General features: G+C 43.0%; 1 protein-coding gene and 1 long non-coding RNA gene across 2 annotated transcripts in view; one reads left to right on the top strand and one right to left on the bottom strand.

The window, feature by feature from the left end:
• LOC135207310 (uncharacterized) overlaps positions 1-19910 on the bottom strand; it is a 112630-nt gene that overhangs the window by 26686 nt on the left and 66034 nt on the right. The gene's annotated exons all lie outside the window — the stretch shown is intronic.
• LOC135206408 (alpha-methylacyl-CoA racemase-like) overlaps positions 9887-19910 on the top strand; it is a 59593-nt gene continuing 49569 nt past the window's right edge. Inside the window, exons 1-2 of the mRNA XM_064237800.1 lie at positions 9887-10002; positions 16869-17004. Coding sequence (XP_064093870.1) covers positions 9895-10002; positions 16869-17004 — 244 coding nt within the window. The 5' untranslated portion in view covers positions 9887-9894. The remainder of the gene's footprint in view (positions 10003-16868; positions 17005-19910) is intronic.

Raw genomic sequence — 19910 nt, forward strand, 5'->3', positions numbered from 1 at the left:
AAAACTTTCGTTCACATTACCTGAAGCATTGACCAAAATGAAGTCGTCATCAAGCATCAGTTCCAAATAAATAAAAGAAACACGAAAAAAAATTGTCATAACATTAATAATACTTCCAGAGCCAACATAGAATTTGAAATAGTCCTATTTGATTGCTTTTACACGTCAATGCTGAAAAAATTTAAACTATGTATATACAAAAGTAGAATGCGCCCCACCGATATCAACGTGTGAGGGGAGCACATGTGATGTATCTATCATTAGTGTCGGTGCAACAACAACCACCCCGTGTAAACATAAGTAGTCTACACTGAGTAACGACAATGAAATTATCTTGAAAACACTTACTTTATATGTGTTAGAGGACTATTTGGATTTTCATACATAATTAATTGTTATAATTCTTGAATATTTAAAAAAATTGTGGCATACTAGCAAATATTCGCCTATGCAATTATTCGTTTTTCAAAGCCAAGATATTGTTTCCTAGGCCTAGGTGTTAGATTTCTTTAGTTTACAATTAACAGAAAGCAAATGAGGTTATCAACCCATCTTGTTCTTCAAGTTACCTTATGAAAAAATGAAAATTTATACACCAAAAGCAAGGAGGACTTTTAAGAAAATAATATTTTAAACGAGTTGAAAAATGATATTGTAATGATACAATTAAGTTTGTTCATACTTACCTGGCAGATATATATATAGCTGTATTTTTCCGAATCCGACAGAAATTTAAACACTTACGACACACGCAGTGGGAGTCAGGTGGTTAGTACCCATTCCCGCCGCTGGGAGGCGGGTATCAGGAATCATTCCATTTCTATTCATAATTTTTTTATTTCCACTGTCTCCTGAGGGGAGGTGGTGGGTACTTGATTATATATATCTGCCAGGTAAGTATGAACAAACTTAATTGTATCATTACAATATCATTTTGTTCATGAAACTTACCTGTCAGATATATATATAGCTGAATCCCACCTTTGGTGGTGGGAGTAGACAGAATAGAAGATTTTAGGAAACAGGAAACATATATATGCAGATAATTGATATCTTGATTCCTTACCTGTTAGCATAGCTGACTTCGTGGTTACTGCCGCGTAAGTCTGCTTGTGCTACTAGAGTTGCCAGCGAGTAGAGACCATATAGCTGGTGCACTCCAGATGATCTGTCAACAGGGGCGAGACCACGACGTGACTAGACCATTGACCATACAAATGAGGGCAACGAAGTAAAAACCAAACCACCTGGCGTAGCCTACCAAAAGTATCACCCACATAGACTAAGCTAATGGAAGGGAGATCCGCCGCAGGCGGTCAACCCCACACCATAACACAAGTTAAAAACTCCCCTAAACCATTAAAGGATAGGATGCGCGCTACCTCCTGCCCCAAAACAGTGTCTGCAGCGACGTTATGGTCCGAGCGAGTAACAATTTTCGTATGTTGCTTTCACCTCCCGCAGGTAGTGTGAAGCGAACACCGAATTGCTTCGCCAATAAGTGGCGCCCAAAAATGTCTTTGATTGCCATATTTTTGTGAAAAGCCACCGAAGTAGCAATAGCCCTCAACTCGTGGGCTTTCACTTTCAGAAGCTCATGTCACTTTCACTACACTTTTCATGGGCTTCCTTTTTTTAACCGTACTTCTTAAGAAGAACGCCAGTGCATTCTTCGACATCGGAAGATCTGGTTTTTTCACAGAGCACCACAAGTTCTCCGAAGAACCTCTGCATGCTCTGGTTCTCTGCAAATAAAACTTGAGAGCCCTGACAGGACACAGGACTCTCTCAGCTTCCGGTCCCACTAGCTCCGACAACCCCTTGATCTCGAACGTTCTCGGCCAAGGGTTGGAAGGGTTCTCGTTCTTTGCTAAGAACGTAGGACTTAAGGAACAAACTGCACTATGATCCTTGAACCCAATATGCTTGCTTATGACTTGAATTTCGCTAACCCTCTTCGCCTTTCGTCGCCAGAGCGGTTAGGAAAATGGTCTTCTTATAGATTCCTAAGCGAGGCTAAATGGAGCGGTTCAAATTGACTCGACATGAGAAACTTTCAGTACCACGTCTAAGTTCCCACGATGGTACTTTAGGTTGGAGAACTTTCACAGTCTCAAATGATCTAATGAGATCATGAATGTCTCTATCATTCGCTAAGTCGAGTCCTCTATGTCTGAAGACCACAGAAAGCACGCTTCTGTAGCCTTTAATCGTGGGAACGGCTAGTTTCGCTTCTTTCCTAAGGTGAAGAAGGAAATCTGCTATCTGGCTCACAGAGGTTGAGGTGGAGGAAATGCCCTTCCTTCTGCACCAACTTCTAAAGACAGCCCACTTTGATTGGTAAACTGCGATTGAGGAGGGCCTCCTTGCGTGGCAATCGCCGTTGCCACAGGTCTTGAAAACCCCAAACCCTCGCTCTGGCCAACTTCTTGATAGTCCTGAACGCAGTCAGACTCAGAGGGGCGGGAGGTTTTTGTGGTACCTCTCGAAGTGGGGCTGTCTGAGTAGATCTTTCCTTAGGGCAGAGTCCTCGGAAAGTCTACTAGGAAGGGACATCACCTCCGTGAACCAGTCGGCCGCTGGCCAGAAGGGGGATGGGGCGATGAGGGTCCACTTCTCGCTCCTTCTGATGCAGCGAACTCCTCATTACTTCCCCGAGGATTTTGAATGGGGGAAAAGCGTAAATGTCTAGTCCCGACCAATTCCACAGTAGGGCGTCTACTGCCACTGCTCCCGGGTCCAGAACTGGGGAGCAATACAGCGGAAGTCTCTTCGTTCGGGAAGTTGCGAAAACGTCCACATGAGGACGTCCCCACAGCTTCCATAGCGCCTGGCATACTTCCTGATGAAGGGTCCATTCCGTCGGCAGAAGCTGTCCTTGCCGACTGATGAAGGTCCGCTGCCACGTTTTCCACGCCTGACACAAACAAACCTTGTCAGAATCGTGACGTTTTGCGACTTCGCCCAAATCAGGATATTCCTCGCGATGACGAACAGAGAATGAGAGTGAGTTCCCCCTGTTTCCTGAGGTATGCCAAGGCTGTGGTGTTGTCCGAGTTTATCTGAACCACTTTGCTGGAGACTTCCTCCTCGAAGAACCTTAGAGCGAGTAAACCGCTGAGAGTTCTTTTAGGTTGATGTGCCAGGACACCTGTTCCCCTCTCCAGGTGCCTCGACAACTTCTCTCCCATCCCAGTGTTGCTCCCCAACAACCCAGTGGGAGGACGCGTCGGAGAACAACATAGTCGGGGTTCCGAAAGCTTGAGCGAAAGTCCTTCCGCAAGCTTCTTTGGATCCAACCACCATTTGAGGTGCTTTTTCACTTCTTCCGTCAAAAACAAGACCTCTTCTAGATCCTGTTTGCGTGACCAATTGCTTGAGAGGAAGAACTGAAGTGGTCGGAGGTGCAACCTTTCCCAGAGAAACAAACTTCTCCAGTGAGGAAATGGTCCCCAGCAGACTCATCCATTCCCTCACCGAGCATGTTTCCTTCCCTAGAAAGGCCGACACTTTGTCCAGGCATTGAAGTTGTCGACTGGGACGGAAAAGCCCGAAAAGCCACTGAGTCCATCTGAATCCCCAGATAGACTAAGGATTGAGAAGGAGTCAGATGCGACTTCTCGAGATTCACCAGAAGTCCAGGGACTTCGCTAACGACAGAGTCGTGTGAAGGTCCTTCAGACACCTGTCTTGCGATGAGGCTCGAATAAGCCAGTTCCGTCTATGGTAGAGAGAGATCCTTATTTCCGCAAGATGGAGGCACCTCGCAACGTTCTTCATAAGAACGGTTGAACACCATCGGCGCCGTGCTGAGACCGAAGCAGAGTGCCCTGAATTGGAAAATCTTCCCTTTCAGGACAAACCGCAGTATTTTCCTTGATCGGGGATGGATGGGGACGTGAAAGTATGCGTCCTGAAGGTCTAACGAGAGCCACCATCCAATCCCCCGGTCTTAAAGCTGCAAGCACTGATTGAGGTGTCTCCATCTTGAACTTCTGCTTGGTAACGAAGCGATTTAGACTGCTGACATCCAGAACGGGGCGCCACCCCCCTGACTGCTTCGGCACTAGGAACAGACGGTTGTAAAACCCCGGAGAACTCCGGTCGAAGACCTGTTCCACTGCCTGCTTCTCGATCATTTGATCTAGTAGATCGTGAAGCACTTTCTGCTTTTCTCCCTGATACGACGGAGACAAATCCTTTGTGTCGAAGACAGCGGGGGTGTAACATCAGGAGGAAAGGAATTCTGTACCCCTTCTTGACGATGTCCAGAGACCAAAGCGTCGGCACCTCTCTTCCCAAGCTTTCGCGAAATGTAGAAGCCTGGCTCCTACGGTGTCTGAAGGACTTCCCTCTCACTTCTTGCTCTTGGAAGGAGCGGGAGTCTTGCCTCTGAAAGAGCCTCTTCCTCGAGGGGCTGGCTTCGAGGAAGAAGCGGATCGAAAGGGCTTCGACTTCTTCAAAGCAGAGGACCCAGAAGACGAAGAAGTAGCAGGCCTTCCTAGAAGACTGTGCCAGAAGGTCTTGAGTTGCTTTCTCCTGGAGACTAGCAGCTATGTCCTTTACCATAGACTGGGGGAAGAGATGTTCTGAGAAAGGAGCGAAAAGAAGATCCGCTTTTTGCGCTGGTGAGACCGACTTTGCAGTAAAATTGCAAAAAAGTGCTCTTTTCTTAAGCAGTCCCGTGCTGAAATGAGCAGCCAATTCCTCAGAACCATCCCTGACGGCCTTGTCCATGCAAGACATACACTGGACAGCTCCCCCAGACTGATGGTAATCAGAACTCCTGGACCTGGCATCCAATACTCCCAGGCACCAGTCAGAAAATTAAAGACCTCTAGTGTCCTGAAGAGGCCTTTAAGGTGAAAGTCTAACTCGCTATGTGTCCACGAGACCTTCGAGGAAGACAAAAAAGATCTTCTGGTGGCACGTCTACAATGCTACCAAGTCTCCTTGAGCTGAGGCTGGAAGCTTGACTCCGACGTTTTCTCCCGTCTCATACCACATACCAGCTTGCCACCGAGTCTTGAAGGTGGTAAAGCGAAAGAGGTCTTGCCCGAAGCTTTCCTCTTTTCCATCCAATCATGGACCTTTCTAAAAGCTTGCTTCGTAGAAAGCGACTTCTTCATTCTCACAAAGCCCGAGATCTTAGCAGCTTTGGAAGACGAAAACTGAGAGGGAGGAGTACGTGGAGCTTCAGGTTGGAAAGTGTCTGCAAAGACTGACTGAAGTAAACGAGTCAAAACCTTGTAGTCCGTCGAAACTGGAGCCAACTGCTGTTCTTCGTCCACTTCGACGAAAGCGTCACTAACTTCCTCTTCAGACACTGGAGAAGTCGGAGGAAGTAAAGAAGAGTCCCGAGCTTTCTCAAAAGAGAAAGAACGGCGAACAGGAAGAGTTCCCGCCTCCGCTGTGCTTGCGGAAGTGGAAAACAAAACTGACGTCCGTAGGCGCGCGTTTGGCGTCCGAAGCCAATCTACTGGCGCCGACAGAAGCGCGCTCAAACGCCGCAGGTGTACACCTGGCGTCCACTTGTGCGCGCCGAGCGTCCACTGATGCGCGCCGAGCGTCCACTGGTGCGCGCCGAGCGTCCACTAAAACTCGCTGAGCGTCCACTGGCGCTCGAAGCGAAACTTGCACCGGAGTCACGTTCGGCGTCCACTAAAGCGCGTTTGACTTTCACAGAAGCGCGCTCGGCATCTAAAGAAACTCGCTTCTTATCCACAAGTTTCGTAGCAGCGGAAACAACCGCTTCACGAGAGCGAGAAACTAATTTCTCGCCTCCTCTAGAAAGTTGCTGGGGAGCAGAACGAACTCTAGAGGGAGACTCAAACGGAGAGAGAGACGAGCGAGGAGAGGGAGAGGGGAGAACGCCTCGACCTCTTCACAGGAAGATTGTCATCCTTCTTACGGCGACGTGGAACAGTCTCTCTCGAAGGAAAAACATCTCGAAGTTGCTGCTGAAGAGACTGGAGAATCTTGCTTGTAGGTGAAGCCTCCTTTTCTGGGGAGGGGCTGATCCTGTGAGCAGGAGAGTGGCGAGGGGACGCCTTCTTGCTACTCCCAGGAACCGCCGCTTCACGCACCTTAGAGCGACTGCGGCGCTCGAAAGAAACATCTAGGGAAGATTCCGCCTCCGAATAATCCTTACGCTTCTTCTGCGGAGGAAAAGCCAGCAAAACGCACTATCAGGCGACGAGCAAAGTTCCGGAGAACAACTTGGACGTGAAGCGTCCCGAACGCGAGCCGGTCCTTTCAGCGGAAGTGATGCGGTCCACGAGAGCTCCACCCCTTGGCGGGGAGGAAGCTTCAGAAGAAGAAAAGCACTCCTTGAGAAGACGTGCACGCGCACGCTCCTTGGCAGTCTGGGTATGTTCGTCAGAAGCTGCCGAAGGCACGCCAGATCGGTGGGGGTTCCTCGTAACCCTCCTTCGACTTTCGACATGCTCTCTCCCCGTAATCTGGGAGTCAAGCAGAGGTCTAGGTCTAGAGGCGGAATGAGGCCGATCTGACGCCCCACCCTCCACCTACACAAGGGGCACTTTCACTGCACTTCTCTTCACTTTTGCTCTCCAGAGCTAACACTTTTGATTCTAAGTTACGAATCGATTCAAGAATTAGCGATAATGTATTACCTTCTACCGACCACTGTCTCAGGGGCCGGAGGCAACACTACAGGGGTAGGAGCATAATCTACAGAAGGAGGGTTAGCAGGAGAATAATTTAAATCTAGCCTACCTGAAACACTCCTGGAGGAAGACCTCCTTAACCTATCTCGCTCAAGTTTCTTAAGATAGGTTTCATACGCCTTCCATTCCGACTCTGTTAGTCTTTCACACTCCTTACAACGTCTTTCAAAACGTACATTCATTCCCCCTGCAAACTTTACAAACAGAATGTGGGTCTACTGAAGCTTTCAGTAGCCTACCTCTACATTCAGACATGGAACAAAATCTAGCGCTAGCAGAACTAGACCCTGACATCTTGATCAAAGAAAAATCAATAACCAAATTCAAATCAAACAAAGTCAACGTGTGCCAAGCCACCGATCCAATTCAGATACCAAAGAAAAACCAAAAGGGATACTCAAGTAGCTAGTAAGTTTCCAAAATCTGGACGGAGGTGCTGCAAAACATGGTGTTTCCAGCACCGGCGACAGAAAAATTATGAATAGAAAAATGGGAATGATTCCTGATACCCGCCTCCCAGCGGCGGGAATGGGTACTAACCACCTGACTCCCACTGCGTGTGTCGTAAGTGTTTAAATTTCTGTCGGATTCGGAAAAATACAGCTATATATATATCTGACAGGTAAGTTTCATGAACAAAACAAGTGTTCCATACGCCTTGATATTAATACTTATGATATTTCGTTTAATAGTCATCTTCTCCATATAATCAAAATCATCATCTTTTATTCCTCAAAGAACAGGTAATCTCTACAAATAGGAATTTTAGTAACATTACATGTCATAAGGCTTAGATTATTCTTTTAGGCCTATAAATCATTTTACAACATATAGGCAGCTTAAACGTAGCCTAAAACTTCAACATCCAAAGAAAACTGGTTGTAATTCATATTCCTATTGTATTCGTCAGATTCCTACTTTGAAAATGTTATGACTGTTGAGCTTAGGTCTATTGTCATAATGCAGCAGACGTAGTTATGTTGATCGGTCCGAAGAGCATGTTAAGTGTGCTTTCGTTGATGGTACCGCTAACCTTATCACACCGCACTTTGAACTTAGCTGCGTAAAAAAAGAAAATCAGTTCAAATCACACAGATTACGAATTATACCAATGCATAAAATTGATCATATTTATATACCACAAGGAAAATAGGGCTAGCTGTGAATTCACAAACTTTTCGACATGTATGACATTAGAAAAAAAGTATAACACTACTTGGCAACATCACGTTGAGTCTGAGAATCTGGACGATACAAAAAGAATCATGTCGCATGAGATTTGAGCACCACTGTACATTTAAGTTCTGCCTAAGAGACTTGGCTACTATGTATTTAACATAAATGGCTAACATAACTAAGAAAATAAAAATAATTTATTAGACACAATTTTATATGCAAAATCGATGCCATTTTTAGTATCAGTGCCTTGGGGATGATTCTGACAACATAAACAAGATACAGAAAATATCATAAGCATTGGTAAATGGCACAAACTTAAAAGCTTCAAGGTATAGTAAATAGCCTATTCTGGTCAGTGATTGGTGGGAGCCAAGTGCCAAGATGCGGTAGTAGTCTTCAGTTTTACCATAAGTTACTATTTATTGATGAAATATGAATAGGTACTTGCTTTGACCTTAAAGTCCATTATTGATTGAAAGGTTTCACAAGGCCAATTACAGGGATACACCCTAACCTAACCTTCTAATCTAACCTAGGTTACCATGATCTTACCTGAATGAAGGGGCATAGGTCAAGGAGTAAATTATTTTGATACATAACCCTTGAGACCCAGGCAAAAAAAAAAAAACATGCAGCACCCCAGACCTGGCAAACTTTGAGGTCGGCCAATGTAAGAAAAAAACACATCAGTGGAAAGAGAAAGATATGCAAATGCACATGGTGTAAGAAAAAAAATTCTAAAAGAATCCCTGTACCATCCACAAGAAATTGAAAATGACTATTTACAAGCCCTTGTGGGGCCTCTTTTACAAGACAATATAAATTTTACCAAGTTACTGCATGTTTTTGATAATTTATTTTATTTTGCTTGTAAAATTATAATTACAGCTCACACAATATCTTAATAGATAAGAACTAAAAGCAGTAACAAATTTTGAGTATATTTATTGTAAAATATTTATGCAAATTTACTGAGATCAAAGATACAGTAACTTTTTTGGATTATACATTTTTTCTAATACTACTTTGCACTTGTCTTTGCAAAATTACAATTATGACTGACATACTACCATAAAAGATAAGAATCAAAACCAAAACAACAGCAACCCCTGTTAATATATATGAGCATATATATACAAATATGTCAGCTGAAAGAGAGAGACACTACATGCCCCCTTGAAGTCAAATATGTAACTGAATTATGAGATGCTTAGAATTGGCAAGGTAAACCATTCTAAAAGTTGCCATTAGTAAATTTATGGGCTATTGAAGTAATGGAACCCCTTTCCCGCCTGATTTCTCCAAATTGATGGCATGTGATATCGATACTCACCAGGAGGTAATTACTCCGTCCACTACCCAAAACCTGTTATTGTTACTCATATGAGGGTATCTGTTCATTAAGGGTTAACCTTCTCTTCCAAAAATTATAAAAGTGAAATGAACAAATTCATCTCGACTCAGTAATGCACCTCTGGCCCTAATACTAGATTAGAGAGGGCATCCACATCTTCCCCTTGGCATGGCACACAGCATGTTTCTTACTTTAAGTATTAGAGGTGCAACTAAAAACTCACATTCATACCTGGTATCTCTGTAACAGTAATTCATTGCAGCTAGAGGGACCATTTATAGGTAGAGGGGATTGTGATATTTCAAGACAAATGTGAAATGGTTGCTGTTGGTTTTACATATATTGGATCTAAAACTGTGGTGCAATGGCTAAATACCTTCAACTGGTAAAATATGACATGAAATTATGCAGATCTTTTTTTTTAGGTGCTACATGAGTTGAAATATGCTTTGACTTTAAATTTCTTATTAGCTGTAAATAATTTTAAAGTTAGTACACGTAAGTTTTTATGGTTAGACAAAACTGGTAAAGCAGGACATAAAATTATGCAGTATATTTTATTAGGTATAAGAGTTGAAATACACTTAAATTTCTTATTAGATGCAAATAATCCAGAAGTTAGCACAAATTACTATAAGTTTTTGTGGTTAGACAAAAAATGTATTTTACAGGATGGCATTGCGGGGGACAAGAGTCGTGGAATTGGCTGGTTTAGCTCCTGCTCCTTTTTGTGGGATGATTTTGTCTGACTTTGGAGCCAATGTTATTCGTGTTGACAAAGTAAGTAGTATTCGAGTATGTTCACCATCTGAAAAAGTTGTCGTACTTTTAATTTCAGGGTATGTATTTTATTGTTTTTGTCTTTCAAATAAAAGAGTATTTTTTGAAATGAGCAGAAAATATGCTGTGAGCTGTATGGTTCACCAACTTAATTTAGCAAATTGCTTGTTATTCTTGATGGTACTGGTTCTTTTCAATTTTTTATCATCCGAAGTCATTCCTAATCTCTTCAGATGTCACATTCTCATTTGGGCCATCTGTCATATCAGCATCTTATTTATGAAAAGTATTTATTGATTTATGAAATTAAATATACGGTTCCTAAAATACTGTACAAATAACACAGTAAAGGGCAAACATTTCAAAGTTTCACATGCTGTAGTTTAATAATTATTACAGTTTTGATAATTTTACTACATTTAATGCTACAGCATATGGGAATAAGTTTTTCTTTCACTGCAATAATTAGCCATTAAATCTCATACTTCAAAGTCGGGTTTAACAAGTCAGTGTTGTAAATAGGTATACAGTATTCTGATAATTGTTGAATGGTAGCGTAAGAATTTCCCTGTGTATTTTAAAATGTCTAAAATTTTCAAGAACTTCACGAAAATATTTAATTGTAACTCCCATTCTTTAGAGAGAAAGCCTCTTTGGAATATATGACTAGGTTGTTGAAGCTTCTGTATGGAGCTGAACATATGCACTAGAATATGTTTTCATGCAGAATAGGACTGTACAGTAATGCCTCACAAGGAGAGAATGGAAGGACCTTAAGCTCTTTACATTGCTGTATTTTTTAATATCAGATGACCATGCAACTCTCTTTTTCTTGTAGATGTTACTAACAAGCTCAAGGAAATTCCCTAGTCTTTATTTCCAGAGCTTGTCATAAATACTTACCACATTGAAATTTTAATTGTAGCTAGGAAAATAGTTTTTATATAAGTAACTTACCTAATAATTATGTACATGGCTATTATTTTCCACTTACACGGGAGCTCAAGGTTCGAAAAATACTGTAGTGTTCTTTTGTTTTGGTGTAGGTAATTGATTGACCCTGCCCACTTTTGGGGAGGAATAGGTACAACACAGCCAAAGAGCTCAATTTGTTTCTGCCAATCAGTGATGTTACATGTTTGTTGAACATCTCTGAGATTCTGTATTTTGCCAGATGTTTGTAACATTAACTTCATTTGGTGAAGTATTTTTTGCTTTTGGTAGCACTTTTATCATCAGCTTAGTTAGCTTCCTGATTTTGACTATTATTTCCTGAATACTATTTAAGATTCTAGTATGTCTGGTATGAGCTATTGTAGTAAGGGCTGCAAGACTAGGCTTACATCTGCCATATACGACAGTCATACTGTTTATTGTGCTTGTGAACAAGTATGTTCACTGGACATTAGTTTCATTGAATGTAAGGACTGGGATAAAGGGAAATGGAAAGTTTTAATTGCACATTTGGAAAAACTATAATGTGACAGACAGAGGAAGCCGACTGCTAGAGTTGAAGCTGGGGCTCCATCTAGTCAACCTATTTCTCCTAAGGATATTGTTGATTTACCTGTCCTGTTAATGCCTGTTACTGCTTTCTCCCCTATCTCCATCCAGTCCTCTGACTTTTCCTGCTACTCTGCTCCCTGGTTCCCATATTTCTGAACCCAATGCCATTGCCAGCTTCAAGGCTCAAGTTAACAAGAAATTCAAGCCTCATGTAAGCATGGTTTCCCAAATTGGGAATTCCGTAAGAGTCCTCATGGATAAGTTTAGTCGTGTTAGTGCTAGTGCAGTGTCTTTAGAGGGTATGGCTACCCATCTCACTGATGCTCCTAGACCAAGGGCCCTACTAAGCTCCCCTTCCCTTGCTCACCGCTGGGCAGTTCCAAGAGGGAGGTCAGTGGGGTTTACCCATGGGTAGTTGCTTTCTCAGTCTGACTCTCATGAGGCGAAAGGGCATAGTTGGCATTTTTCTAGCATCTCCAGCCTGTTGAAAATGCATGGCGCTTCTTTGGAGAAAGACTTGTCTCCCGTGCATAAGCAAGCCTTAGAAGAGAGATCTCACCCCTCATCCTTCATGAAGCTTTTGGATGTCTGTCAGCTGAACTCAGCAGGTTTCTACAGGGACTTCTGAGCATCCAGTGTCTGAGTGCCCTGCATAAGTGCCCAGTTTATGAGAATCAAGTGTCTGAGCGCCCACCAGTGTCCGAGTACTCAGTGCAAGAGCGCCCAGTGTCTGAGCACCCAGTGCTGGAACATCCAGTGCATGAGCACCCAGTGCCAAAGCACCCAGGGTCCAAGTGCCCAATATCTAAGCACCCTGTATCAAACTGCCAATAGAATTTGAGCATTCAGTGTTCGAGTGCTGTGTCTGAGTGCATGGTGTTAGTGAACTCACCTGTGCCCCAGTGGGTGGTCTCCTGTGTCAGAGGGTTCACTGTTGTGGTTCAGCCTCATACAGTTAAACATTCAGTGACTAAAGGAAAACATCATTCTTTTGAATCGTCAGTTGCGGCCTCTTCCGCCATTGAAGATCCGTCCATTGCCCCTATTCAACGTTGACTAGATAATACTTTATTCCTGCTGCAAAGGCCTTCCCTGTGTCACATGATCCTCCGGAGTTGGCTAGTCATCGATTTGCCAGCAAAGAACCATTGCACCAAGAGTAGCCAACCTCAGATTATTCAGCTCTTCTGAGGTTCTTGGTTTGTTATCCATATTTCTTCTCTCCAGCGGCCCTGTCTTCACCAGGCTCCTCGTTCCTGATTCGCCAACCTGCAAGAGCTTCTAGATTACCAAAGATGGTCCTTTCCTCTTCCAGGAAAGCTTTGCTTGCACTGATGCCTGGTTGGTACCAAGAGAGACATAGCCAAGACAGTTTTTGCGCTCCTGTTGTGCTTGATATGACATATGTAATTGTTTGTATTGCTAACTGGGAATCAACTCCCTGGAGCTTCTGCCTCCTCTCAAGGCGACTTCTCCGGTCTCATTTAAGCAACACGTCGCTCTGCATTTACCTTGGCCAGGATTTTATTTAGGCCATCGGAGTTGGACCACCTTGTTAAATATGTTAAACTATTTGAGGTAATGAGTTTCTTGACTGGATGTGGGGGGTCTTAGCTAAAAAAATAGAAGGCTGTACCGCCCTGCAGGGAAGTTCTTTTTGGACTGGCTGGAGATTCTCTCTTGTGCCGACAGGGCAATAAGACATAGTTCACAAGAACTTGCGACAATCTTTACTACTGGCCTTCTTAAAAAGATGGAATTATGGCGTTCTTTCACCTCTAAAAGAGTCACTCCTTCTCAAAGGTCTTCTCTCTTATTCGCCCTGTTGGATCGTTGTTTCCACAAGCCACCCTGGAACAGGTAACGTTCAAACTGTAGAAAAAATCCACACAGGACTTGTTAGTTCAGTTGGCCTAACGTACAAGAGAGCCAGGTTGACCACCTTTATCTACTTTTTTCGGTAGAACATCTCCCCGCTGCCACAGCAGACATTTCAAGGCAGTAGGGGCTGCTTTCAATCAGTCAAACCCGTCTCTTGTAAGTGAGACCCGGGTCCTCCAGAACATCCTTGTGGAAAATGGAAAGCCAGAGGCATAGAATCATGGGTATTAAAAGTCCTACAAGAGGAATATGTACTCAATTCCTTTCATGGAGAATCCTTTTTCCTATCAACTTTAACAGCCTTACTCAGGCTCAAAGAAGTTTTCACCCCTCTTGAAAAGTATCAGCCCTCCTCAAAAAGCAAGTTGTGGAAATAGTCAAGGATTCAAGCACAGAGGGGGTTTTAGAATCGCCTGTTGTCCCCAAGGCATCAGCCATCCACCAGGGAGACTGGGTTGTAACTATACAGGCAGTCCCGGTTATCGGCGGACTTGGTTAATGGCAATCTTGTTTTATGGTGCTTGTCTTGGGCCATGGAATCGGTGATTTATGGCGCCATAATGGGCCGAGTTTCAGTTAATCAGCGCCATAAGCTCCATAAATTGCCGAGTTTCGGTTAATGTGGGTTTCCGCTTATCAGCACCCTGCTGAGAACAGAACCCTTCCATAACCAGGGTCTGCCTGTAGATAAACATACAGGTTGCATACTTCCATGTTTCAATCACCCAGGACTCCAGGAGTACCCGAGATTTTTTTTCCAGGACAGAGTCTACCAGTTCTGAGCTCTGTGTTTTGGCCTGTCAACTGTCCTTCAAGTATTTACCAGGGTTCGTGCCCCTCTTGCAAAATGGTTTCACCTCATGGGCATCAATGTCAGTCTTTACTTAGATGACTGGCTCCTACGCTCCCCATTGAGATCAAGATGTACAGAGGACCTGCAGAGGACTCCTTCTTGCCAAGGATTTGGGCCTTCTGATAATTAGTCTCAATTAGTCCTGACACAATTGATCATCTGTTTGGGGAAGAAGATCGATTCTCTGAATTTTTGAGCTTTTCCATCTCTTCAAAGGATTTGCAACTGCACACAGAAAATCCAAATTTTTTTTTACCACCCTTCCAGCTCAGCAAAGGAATGGATGATTCTCCTAGGAATCCTGTCATCCATAGAGAAATTTGTACCATTGGGAAGGTTACACACCTGAATGTTTCAATTTTATCTAAGAGTCAGGTGGTGCAGATTCTCCCCATCACTCGAGAAATCAAGGAGAACTTTAGGTGGTGGTCTTTAGAAGAAAGATGCTTAAACAACAGAGAAGGATCCGGAACATGGTCGCTAGTAGAAAGGGAGTTACTACACATAATGTGAAGGAGCTGAAAGCAATTCACTTAGCTCTTCAGTCTTTTGCAACAGAGGTACAACAGGACAGTAGTGACCCATTTGGAAAGCATGACTGTTCTAGCCTACATAAAGAATCGGGGACTCATCCTTTCTTGCTTTACAAAGCGACCAGAGACTTCCTTCTATGGGCACAAGACAATCAAACCAACATTGTGACCTGATTTATTCAGGTCGAGCTGAACGTCCTTGTGGACGAGCTAAGTCAGGGCAGACAGATCCTACCGATGTAGCGGACACTGAATCCGCAGAAACAGTGGGGAAAGTTATCGATAGACCTGTTTGCAATGTTAAGGAATCATTGCCTACCCTTATTCTGCTCTCCAGCTCCGAATCCTCTGGCATGGGCAACAGATGCCATGATTCAAGATTGGTCAGACCTAGACGTTTATACTTTCCCACAGTTCAGCACGGTGAGGGAAGTGGTGAAGTTCGTCACCCACTCCAACATGTCAGTGACCTTAGTAGCTCCCTTCTGGACATAGAAGGAATGGTTCCCAGACCTTCTAAGACTACTGGTAGACTATCTGAGATTATTACCAAAGAAGAGAAAGCTTCTCAGACAGCCTCACTTTTACTGCTATCACCAAGACTTATCCACGCTCACTCTGAGAGGCTTCAGACTGTCCGAGCTTGTCAGAGTGAAAGGCTTTTCAAGAAAAGCTGCAGAGGCAATTGCAGGGTGTAGGTGCCAATCTTCTGCTGTAATCTCCACTGTAGCCCAAATTGCAGATTTCTTGCTTTTTCTAAGGGCATCGTGAGGATTGACAACCTTTACTATTAAAAGTTACAGTGCTATGTTGTGTTCAAACACAGTGGAGTGAGTTTATCTACAAACCGGTATATCTGCAATTTGATAAAATCATTAGACACATTGAAGCAAGAGAAATCACCATTAGTTGCCAGGAACTTGGATGGGGTTCTTAAATGGATTTCAGGCCCTCCATTCTAACCTGTAAATTTCTTCTCTTTAAGAAACCTGATAAGTAAGACTTTATTTTTAACTATCTTTAGCTACGGCCAAAAGAGTAAGCGAGCTTCAAGTGCTTGATAAGAAGGTGGGTTTTCCCCAAGGCAATGCAGTTTGCTCTATACCCCTGAGATTTTTAGCAAAAATTGAGAACCCCTCTAACCCCTGGCCACGTTCATTTGTCATCAAGTGCTTGGTCGATATCCTTGACCCTTCAGATCAGGAGAGAGTACTTTGCGCACTTAGGGCTGTGAAGTGTTATATTGAGAGAATTAAAGGAATCAGAGGCCTCTCAAAACCTGTGGTGTTTAGTAAAAAATCCCTTATGACTACTGTTAAAGAATAGTAGCCAATAATAGCCAAGTAATTATTTGGTAAGTACACAGGCAGTCCCCGATTATTGGCAATCTCAGTTAATGGTGATCCGGTTTTATGGTGCTTGTCTAGCGCCATAAAATCGGCAACTTATGGGGCCATAATGGGCCATGTTTTGGTTATCGGCACCAGAAGGTGCTGATAATAGTTTTGGCGCCATAACATGTCTAACAGAGGGACCATTAACTGGTTATTGGCACCATAGGCACCATAAATAGCTGAGTGTCGGTTAATGGTGGTCTTCACTTATCAGCACCCCTAATAGAACGGAATCCCCGCCATTAACCAGGGACTGCCTGTATATATATAAAACTTTATTTTCTTATAAAAATGTCATTTTCTGTCATAGGTGACACTTTACCAGTCGCATATTCTCCTAATCCATTTTGCACCAAAGGCATAATAGAATTTGCTTTCTTGTATGTATTCATGATGCGTATGGTGTGGAAGATTGCTCAATGTAGTATTGAAGTTGTTTTTGTTATTTGAAATGCTGTAATTTGAGTGCAGCGTATTGAACTGTGCCAAAGCTTTAATTGCTTTATATCGGATGTTTGTTTACCTCTATCATATATGAATCCGGGTAATTTGGAGATATATTACTTAATACTATCTTTGAAAAAGAGGTTTTAGTATTCATTAGTATTTTTCGGTCTCACTATTTATGTACATATTTGTCCATTATGTATAGTATAAAACTTGTGTAATAAGATTATTAATTGCTTTCTATTTTTACAGCCCAAAGGCCCCCATATTGATCGTTCAGGACGTGGAAAACGCTCAGTGGTTTTAGACCTCAAGAAACCAGAAGGGATAAATATTGTCAAGAGGATGTGTGCCAAAGCTGATGTTCTTATTGAGCCTTACAGACCAGGTAATTTATTTCATATTCTTCATGTGAATGCTTTTCATTATTGATGATAAAGATTATAAGAATTGGTAATTTTCTATCTGAAACTAAGAAATATAAGTTTATGGATTACAGAATCTTGTTTTGATACTTGTATGATCATGCAGTCAGCATTTAAAATAAAATCAAAATATGCTTGGCTAACTCGCTAGGACTGTCTGTATTCATCTGTTTCAAACCAGATGGTACTGGAATATTTATGTTCTGTCTTCTTTCTTTATGCTAATCTGTTATATGGATGTCAGCCTGTTAGTCTATGGATGGTCAGATAGGGGTTAGTGATATTTTGATGATTTCTGGCTAATTTTCTCCTGTATGGTATTGTGCTTGGTTAGGTTTTTGCTTAATGTTATCTACAACAAGCAGAGCTGAAAGCATTAGCTATATAGGAAAAACCTTTGTGAAAACCAATTTTGTTCATGAAAACTTACCTGTCAGATATATATATAGCTGTATTCTCCGACGTCCGACGAATCCCCAAAAAAACTCCCGGCACACGCAGTGGGCGGCCAGGTGTTAGTACCCATTCCGCCGCTGGGAGCGGATATCAGGAATCATTCCCATTTTCTATTCAGATTTTTCTCTGTCGCGGTAGTGAAAACACCTGTTTCCACTACCTCCGCCTAGGATTTTGAAACTTCATTAGCCGCTTAAGTATCCTACTTATTTTTTTTTTGAATGATTGACTTGGATTTGTGGCTAGGCATACGCTATCATAAATTAATTAAAATTTTTTCATTGCATATGATGTCTGAATCTAGTTAGCCTAGTTTTCAGACTTTGTTGTCTGCAACGGGTAAGGGGAGGCTACCGAAACCTTCGGTAGACACTCGCTTAGTATACATGATGTTTACATGTTTTTCTTTGTTGAAAGATCAATGTAATTAGTGTAATGTTGACTGAATTCCGAAAGAGACGTATGATTCGTATGTACGCAAATTAGAGCGTGATAGAATCAGGAGGTCTTCCTCCACAGCGAAAGCCGAAGGCCAGTAGACTTTATTTTGCCTAACCCTGTGGTATGGCTTACGGGCCTAGAGGAAGTTCTGTGAGACGTAATGCCCTTTCTATTATGGTGGATTACATCAAGTAAGCTTGAAAAAGTGCTCGCTCTCCAATCAGTGTTGTGAGTGTAGTGATGTTGATTTTGCCCTATGTTGTGGAGGGGGCGTCAGATCGGCCTTATAATGCCTCTAGGTCTAGACCTCTGTCGGACTCCCAGAACACAGGGAGAGGGCATGTCGAAAGCCGAAGGAGGGTTACGAGGAACCCCCACCGATCTGGCGTCCCTTCGGCAAGACCTGAAGACGCTTCTCAGGCTGCCAAAGATCGTGCACGTGCACGAATCCTGAAGGATTGCTTCTCGTCCTCTGAGGCGTCCTCCCCGTACAGGGGTTGGAGCTCTCGGAAGGACTCGCGCCCTTTAAATAGAAGCTTATTGAGGAGGACGCTTCACGTCCTCTCTCTATTGTCGTGCGATTGTAATCGCCGCCTTAACAATTTGACGACTTTCCAACACATGGGAGAAAGAAGAAGGAAATAGGAAGAACGCTGTTAAGCGCCCAGATCGCCTTATCTCACTTACTGTGAAAAGGAAGAAGGCGTACCCTAAGGCGTCCTTTTGAGTGCGTTTCTGGAAGTGTCGATGAGCGTGACAGAGACGCAAGATGTCGCACAAGCGGGCCGCCGTCTTTGTCAGGAGTTACGAACGTCCATAATACTCGTCCCGGACGACGATCACCGTACATCGGCTTATGACTAGCACGCTTCATGGATCCGGCGCTCCCCTGAAGGCAGGACGCTTTTGAGGACGCTTTTCGGGACGCTCCGTATTTGATAAGCAACAGTCATGTCGAAGTTTTTTTACCAAGACGTACGGGAGAAACCTTGGTTTCTTAATAAGAATCTTATCGACGTTTGGGTATGATGGCGGATAGGAAATATCTACTTCCTTCCGTAAACCCTAGAGATGAACAGGAATTCTGTCTCTTCCGCGATTTTATGAGGAAATTACGAAGATTTAAAGAGTTCCTGGATTAACTTCCTTACTTAAAGAAATATATTCTCTTTCTATCGTTCTATTAACGAAAAGAACGAAGATAGTAAAAGTTTTTTCCTTTCTCTATCTGCCTCGGCAGGGAAAGAAGGTAGTAGAGTATCTGCTGTATGATAATACGATACGGTCAAATCATAAGCACATACCGTAGTTACTTCTTTGCTGTGCAACTCTATTACCAGTATCCTTACAGGACTTTCCTAGGAAGGACTACGCTTAAAGGGATTGTTATGACAATACCTAATTAGCTTCTAGATTTATCGAAGTCTTGTTTCGCTTAAATATACATTAATAAGAACTTCCTGAAGTTCGATAATAATTTTATAAGATTCCTTTATTGAATGGAGTAGCTGGCAACTCTGGAAGAGTAAGGCCAGACAGCTAACGGAGGGGCTGCTATCAGCTTAGACCAACGCAGTAACCATCTATTGCTCAGTCATGAGAGGTCGGTCCTGCGGCATGGAATGACTAACCGTATCTCTCCCCTACAATCGCGGTCTTAGCGCCTCGGATTGAGGGATAGTTAAGCAAACATAAATAAAATATTGTCTGCCTTTTGCTAAGATACGTTCAATAAGAAAGATATTCCAGCCTTTCAATGCTGATTACCGTAGGTAACATTATTAAAGGAATCTAACGCAGCAGAACACTATATATTATATAATGTTCTCATGCTTACGAAAGCATGGCTTATTAGAGTACATGCTTAGTGTGAGAAATAGAATGTAGTAGAGAATTCACTTTTAAGTCTACGGTATGGTCAAGTCTTATGGCCTTTCATGCATCAGGGCGCTCGACAAGATCCTCTCTGAGA

Source organism: Macrobrachium nipponense, chromosome 11, assembly GCF_015104395.2.
Source record: "Macrobrachium nipponense isolate FS-2020 chromosome 11, ASM1510439v2, whole genome shotgun sequence".
Lineage (NCBI taxonomy): Eukaryota > Metazoa > Arthropoda > Malacostraca > Decapoda > Palaemonidae > Macrobrachium > Macrobrachium nipponense.